This window comes from Gavialis gangeticus, unplaced genomic scaffold, assembly GCF_001723915.1.
Source record: "Gavialis gangeticus isolate Ggan-Ray unplaced genomic scaffold, GavGan_comp1, whole genome shotgun sequence".
NCBI lineage: Eukaryota > Metazoa > Chordata > Crocodylia > Gavialidae > Gavialis > Gavialis gangeticus.
Genome location: NW_017728992.1, coordinates 13,856,587 through 13,863,934, shown reverse-complemented (window position 1 = coordinate 13,863,934; position 7,348 = coordinate 13,856,587). Strand labels below are relative to the sequence as shown.

General features: G+C 42.4%; 1 protein-coding gene across 1 annotated transcript in view; it reads right to left on the bottom strand.

Annotated features, from left to right (window-relative positions):
- ADCY2 (adenylate cyclase 2) overlaps positions 1 to 7,348 on the bottom strand; it is a 564,608-nt gene that overhangs the window by 158,824 nt on the left and 398,436 nt on the right. Inside the window, exons 8-9 of the mRNA XM_019518414.1 lie at positions 7,163 to 7,274; positions 1,468 to 1,595 (exon numbers count right to left, since the gene is read on the bottom strand). Of these exons, the coding sequence (XP_019373959.1) occupies positions 1,468 to 1,595; positions 7,163 to 7,274 (240 nt within the window). The remainder of the gene's footprint in view (positions 1 to 1,467; positions 1,596 to 7,162; positions 7,275 to 7,348) is intronic.

Sequence of the window (7,348 nt, the reverse complement as noted above, 5' to 3'; positions counted from 1 at the left end):
TCTCTACTTAACAAATAGGCTGACACATCAAGATTTAGTTTCTGAATGAACAGGTTTGGGATAGGATTCTCTCATATGACTTAGAGCAGGTCTACACCGCAGACATCAGTTTAACTTTATCTACAGGTCCAAGAAAATTGTTGTTTAAGGATGAAGTGCTGTAGCCACAATGGTCCAGAAAATGGACAAGGCAAGGATTTATTTGTGATATGTTTTACTGGACTAAAGGTATAGTCAGGAGACTTGCTGGACAAGCTTTTGGGCATCAAGTGCCCTTCCTCATTTTTAAGAAAGAGGCAGAAGCAGGATGAGCTACACAACAGACACAACTCCATGTGAATGCGAATCTTCTGATTAAAGGAGGCCTGTGAACTATGAGAAGCCCTTATGAGACAAAAGAGCAATAACACAATTCTAGTTATACATCGTATCCAATAAAAGATATCACACAAAATCTTTGCCTCTTGGTTAAGGGTGGAATTTTCAGTTGGATGAACATGACTGACTCCTTTGAAAGCTTCACCCTATATATCTTGTTTAATCCCTCCTTACATTTTTCTTAACTAACAAAAGTATTCCTAACATAGCCTCTGCCTCAAGCACAGCCTTCAGTACTTATTGCTTAATGTTAGAACTTAGAGGCAATTCTTCCAACCTCAGATGCAGCTACTTGGCTGGCATGGAACATCTGCCTCTTCTTAAGACAGGCCTTAACTACAGACTCTCCTATGTTGAGAGACAGAACGTGGCTACAGCCTAACTTCGCCAGGTCAGACTCGAAGGCTGTATTTTTGTCTAAAGGAGGCCTTCAAACTCTTTGAGCCAGATTCACTAGAAGCCTTAAGCACCATAGTAATATAAAATTGATATCAAGCCATTTAGGATAGTTTTACAGATGTTCTGAATTGCAGGAGCACCCAACTGCAGTTAGAGCATGCTTGAATGTTGTCTCAGCTTAAAACTTCAGCCAGGGGCATCTTTTGCTTGAAACAGCTCTGAGGTTCATTGTTGTTTGAGAGTAATTGACAACAATGTTGATGATGACAAAGTGCCACCTGGAAGTTAGTGTACAGAAAGAAACTCACTTTCCTGTACAAATTCACCTTCTTGAATATGTTCTAAACACTTTTGCCTCATCTATAATCTTCTTCACTCACATCATCACCTTTGTTGAAATGCATTATGCTCTCACCAAATAAATCATTCTGAGTCCATTAAGAGCATGTGCTCCATGTGGTCTAATAATCTAAGGGATGACACATTTCCTTCATTTAACAACAGCCCATTTCTTAACAATCTTCATTACCACTGTTGCTGCTGAAGAGCCAAGACTGCTGCTTGGGACAAGGATGAAGACATAAGAGCTTCTGAAAAACAAGCCACCTGTATAGCTGTAGATGGAAAAGAATGGGATCTTTCATCTTTAACGTAGCAATATCATTCATTTAGCAAAACCTTTGCACTTACTTTATGGCTTCACACATGTCCAGTCCCATTTTCACACAATTTTTGGCATGATTTTGAAGAGAGATAGGTAATCCAGACACACAGTAGTAGCAGTCGCCTAAGATTTTAATTCTCATACATTCATTTTCCTGCAAGAAAATGCAAGAACTCAAATGATAGTACATGACTTAATCAAATCTCTGTAGCACCTTGTGTTTAATTTATATGCTTTCAAACAAGTTACAACAACAACTAATCTAACTATAATGGTAATGAACCTTGTTGAGGTATAACAAGCTATTACTGAGTAAGTAAAAGAAGAGCGGTTAGAAAGCAATCTGCAACCCATTCTTACCTCCTCTCCTACTTTACATGATGTATGAAAACAGAAAAATGCATGAGTTATAAGATATATATAATAGAATCAAGTGGTTCCTTATATTCAAGACATTAAGACATTCCTTTTGCAATCTCAAATAGTGCAATCCTTCCAGGCCAGGTTTGTAACTTGAAAATGAAGATGTTTGGCCTCATACCTGAAGTGCTGAGAAAATACATTAAGCTACTAAATGATCAGCAATTATAAGTATACAGGCATTCATTCCAGCCTTTCTTTAAGCAATATAAAGTGTCTTGCTAATAATATCTGACAGTATTATCCTTAATCCAGCTAGACATTTAGAAAAACAGACTGCGATGTTAGTAAAACTTTTTACACCTTTACACACTGAATGAAAAGCTAACCACGATGCTTGTAAAAGTAAAATAAAATAAGTTAAATTAGGGAAAATCCTCTTCACATTTCAACTTTTTATCAGAAATTGGCACCTTATGGTAAACCAAAAGCATTGGAATACCTCATTTTGGCTTTCCAATCTTCCAGTCCCTTGGGTGTCAACTGCAAAGGAGAACCTGGATACCTATAAGTTGTTTTATGCACTTTCTGCCCAAAACATCTCTGGTTAGCAACTGCCTAAAACTCAAGAGATACCTCCCTTTGTGGTCTGAAAGTTACCTAGGTACCTATATTTCTATCTTCGGTGTGTGCCCAGAAACATGGAGTCAAAAGAACCAGGTACTTCACCTCAGCCTAAGCACCATTTAGATCCAGAAATAGAGTACAGCAGCACCCAAGTCCCCTGATGTATCTGATGTAGTAGGTGTGCTTTAGGCTTGCCCAACACACTAGCTACATTGAGTTCAGCACAAAATGCTGGTCTCACAGCTGCTTTCATTCAGAACTTAAATATAGTCTGCTGGTTTGCAGTAACCAAGAGAACTGGGTTCTAGGTGCTCCTCCGCCTGAAGATATATTCATTTTCATTACTCATTCATTTCCTTCCCAACATATCATTGTGAAGCTGGTGTTAAAGGAACTATAGTCAGGCACTTGGAAAGGACTGAGACTGCAGACCCAGGGTCAGAAGACCCAGGGGATCCTGCCCATGAGTTCCTGGAGTGAGTTGAAGTCTGCTTTTCTGAAATCATATGTTTTCTTGAGGGATGTCTTCAATTTGTCCTTGTAGCATTTCTTTTGGTTATTGTGTGATCTCAGGCCATTACTAAGCTAGGAGTAGAGCACTTGTTTTGGGAGTTGAGTCAGGCACCCACACACAATGTCCAGTCCAGCAAAGTCGGTGCTTCAGGATCACCTATTCAGTGCTGTTATTTGTGTGGCAATCTTCCCATTTGACACGGAGGATTTTCCAGAGGCATTGTTGGTGATAGCATTCTGGGCTATCAAAATGATGACAGTAGGTCACCCAACTTTCACATCCATTGTGGGGAGTGGGGATGATGACTGCTAGGGCTGTGCAAAGTCCCTGATTCGATTCAGCAGAGATTCTGCCCAATTTGGTGGCCAAATCTCCAAATCTGAATCAAATCAGAGGACCCTTTAATCTCTCTGAATCAATCTGGAACCCTCAGAATCAATTCGGAGAGATTCAGACAGATTCAGCGATTCAGGTGTAGATACAGCTTAAAATATTTTTTCTACATACCTCTAAGTAGCAGGGGCTCTGAAGGCTGTGGTACTGGAGCAGATGCAGTGTCCCACAGAAGTGCAGAGGGCTCCCCAGCGTGCTCAACAGCAGACCTGAAAGTGGGCTGGAAGTACTTCCGGTCCCCTTCTGGGTTCACTGCCAAGCATGCTGGAGAGTCCCCCGTGCTCCTGGGGGATACTCCATGCACCCCAGCACCACAGCAATCATGAGCCACACCTGGTACCTCAAGGTATGTAGAAAAAAACATTTAAAGCAGTGCCTGCTTCTGAATCACTGATTTCCTAAATCAGCATCGAATCTTCAGATTCAGATTTGGCTGAATTGAATCAGGGACAGAGATCCTGACAGTGATCCGAATCAACAGATTGAATCACTATCCCCAATTCGGGCCAGATCTGAATTGAATTGTGCCTGTTTTGCACAGCCCTAATGACTGCACTGTAGACCCAGATCTTGGGGTCTTTCCAGAGATTGTGATGAATAAAAGACACAGTGAAGCAATTTCCCAAATGAGGAACTTGTGTACCAGATCCTGTGCTGGATCTCCTCATGAATATTCACTCTAAGAGAGGTGGATACTGAGGTAGGGGAAGTGCTCGACTCAACTACTTCCAGGGTCTGTTCCTCGATCCCGGGTAACTGGGGGTGGGAGGGGCATTCATGACCCGGTACAGGGTGATAGAACACTTCAGTCTTCTTGATAATGAGAAAGAGGCCCAAAGTTCAGTAGGTTTTTCTGAAGAGATCCAGCATATGGTCTGGAGACTTTCTTCAGTGTGCACAAGGATGGTGCAGCTATTGGCATACTGAAGGGCAAGGATGGTTGTTTTTAGTACTTTGGTTTTCAACTGAAAATGTCCCAGATTGAAGAGCACATTCAGTATTCCATGTCAGTTCCAGAAGGAAGGCAGTACAGTACATAACGAGAATAAAGATGACTGTCAAAAAAATGGAGAACAGATTTGTAGTGATGACACATCCTTGTTTGACCCCAGCTTGGATGACAAATGGGTCAGTCTCTGATCCACTGGGTAGAATGGCTGCAGCCATCTGGTCATGGAGAAGCCTCAGAACTTTGATGTACTTTTCAGGACACTCAAATGTGGCCACTACTTTTCACAAGGCTTTGCAACTGATGGAATTAAAGGCCTTAGTGAGGTCAGTGAAGGCCATATACAGGTCCTGATGTTCCCAACATTTTTCTTGGAGCAGACAGGCAACTAAGATCATGTAAATTGAATCCCAGCATGGTCTGAAACCACACTCAGATATGGGCAGGACTTCCTCAGCAAGCAGTAAGAGGATACAGGCAAGGATTTTCCTTGCTGTGGAAAGGAGGGGGAATACCTTGATAATTCCCCGCACACAGACACATCTCCTTTATTGAAGATGTTAGCATTCCTTAGGTCCCCAGGAATCTCTTAGTTGTTCCAAATTCATAGAACAAATTCTTGGAGTCGCAGTACCAGTTCCCACTGCCAGTTTTGTAGATTTCTGCAGGTATACAATCCAGTTCGGTAGCCTTGTTGTTCTTTGTTTCCCTGATGGTACACCAGACTTCTTTTAGAATATGAGGGTTGGTGAGGGATTCCCTTTTAGGATTTTGGGTGATGGACTCGATGGTGGTACCTGCCACAGTTGACTCTTAGTTCAGGAGCTCCTCAAAGTTTTCTTTCCATCTAGCCTGGATATATTAATTGTCTTTGAAGAGCATCAAGCTATTCTGTGATCATAGGAAGAGTAGGACCATGGGAAGTTAGACTGCAGATGGCATTCATTGCCCCCAAAAAGCTTTGCATGTAAAGGTCAACAGAGAACTGGATATCTTTGGCTTTATCTTGCCACCACTGATTTTTGATTTCCCAGATCCTGCTTTGAGCTTCAGCTTTGAGGAGCTGATATGCCTTCTCCTTCTGCTGAGATGAGGTGTCACTCTCATTGAACCAGTCTTGGTGGTGATGAGTGGTATAGACAATGGATTCAGCATAGGTCACATGCATGGATGTTTTATACCCCCTTCAGAATTCCTCAATGTTGCTTTCATTTGTGGATAGGGCAGAGAAATGTTCATGGAGACACAGTTAGAGATCCCTACAGACCTTTGGATCTTGAAGAGATCTGGTGTTGAGAGTTCTTCACAATTCTTTTGGCTGTTTTAAGTGTTTCAGAGAAAGCTGCATGTTCATAATGGATCTAACAAGACTGTGTGTGGATCTGCCCAGCAGTCATTGGTTCCTCATATGGCTTATGTGACATGGACATCCATTTGATCATGGGCTGTACCAATAAACATAGTCAAGGAGGTGCCAGTGCTTAGAGCAAAGGAGTCTCCAGGTGGTCTTGCACTTGTCATTCTGTCTGAAGATGGTGTTCATGATGACAAAACTGTGCTCGACACATTTATTCAGGAGAAGGATGCCACTGGCATTTACTTTCCCTAATCTTTCCTCCACAATGGTGCCACTCCAGACTTCCAGGTCACATCCATCTCTGTCATTGAGGAGGATGAACTTTTACCCCTTGTGAGTATTAATCAGTACATAGTCAAGGTTTGAGTAGAATAGTTCTTTGACATAACTGTCAGCATCAAGTGTTGGGGCATACATACTGATGATGGTGGCATACTGGTTATTGCTGAGCTTAAGACCGAGGGTCATAACATGTTCATTAACACCCACAGGGAGCTCCATAAGCTGACTGATGAGCTGGTTCTTGATGGCAAAACCGACACTGTGAACACTTCTATCCAGTTCATTGCCACAGGGCTTTTAGAGGTTGGCACAGGACAGTGGTTTGTTTCCTGTGGTAGAAGCCTGAGCGTGACTTTGTTTAATGTGAGGAAATGGCAACCAAACAATCTTGACAAGGTGGAGATCTGGGCCCAGTGGCAAGTGTGAACCCTAGGTGACAGGAGACCTCCATCTTGCTGCAGCATCCTTCCATCTTTACAGCCATTGTGATCCTGACATTATCTTCCACCTGATCTGCTGTTGAGGACTTGGAGATAGACTATGGTTTGTCTGGAACCTCCCCACTGGCCTTTTCACCATGGGTGACCCTACCAGCAGTGTCAGACTCTGGGTAACATAGCTGAGGATCATTGGGACACACAAGCGTCTCTACCACTACAAGGTCTCAGTCCATGGAGAGGATAAGCAAGGCACAATTTTCTTTGTCAGTCTCTAGGCAAAGATCATCAACCAATGCCACAAGCAGAGTCTCAGTGCTATATACAGGATAAAAGCCAAACAGGCCAAGGAAACCAATGGCATCCAGATGTACCTGGAGCTACCCATTCAATGACCTTCCCCAAAAAGGGGAGGTAGAAGACAAGGCAATAGCTGGATGGGGACTTAAACATGTAAGTGTGATTCTATTCCACCCTTTTTAAGTCCCTGAAAATCCATTAATTCATCTACTTTTGTAACACATTGTGATCTGACCTTTACGGCTGATTCACAAAATGCAGCTAGGGGGAGGAGGACCCACCCACCTTTTGTATTAACTTGTTTCATTGAAGAGTAATCCTTCCCCACTGAGCTTTTACTTCCCTTAGGGTAACAGCAGGCACTTACCATAGAACACTTGATGCACAGTAAGTACCCACATCTTGTTAACTCACAGCACTTTCTTAGTTTGCCCATAGTCTTGCAAAATAGTAGTTGTTAATAGTGGTAGCAGAGATGAGACAAGCTCCAGCAGATGCTTACCTTTGCTATTTGGTCAAACTTGCCAAAGAGTTCATTAAGCATGTGTACCAGTTCCCCAGGTGAGCAGTCACTGGCCAGGCGAGTGAACCCCACAATATCAGCATACAAAATACTACAGTAGAAAAAAGAAGAAACAATCTGAATACCAGTTTCCCTAGTTTTAGTGCACAGAAAAATTTACCAAGC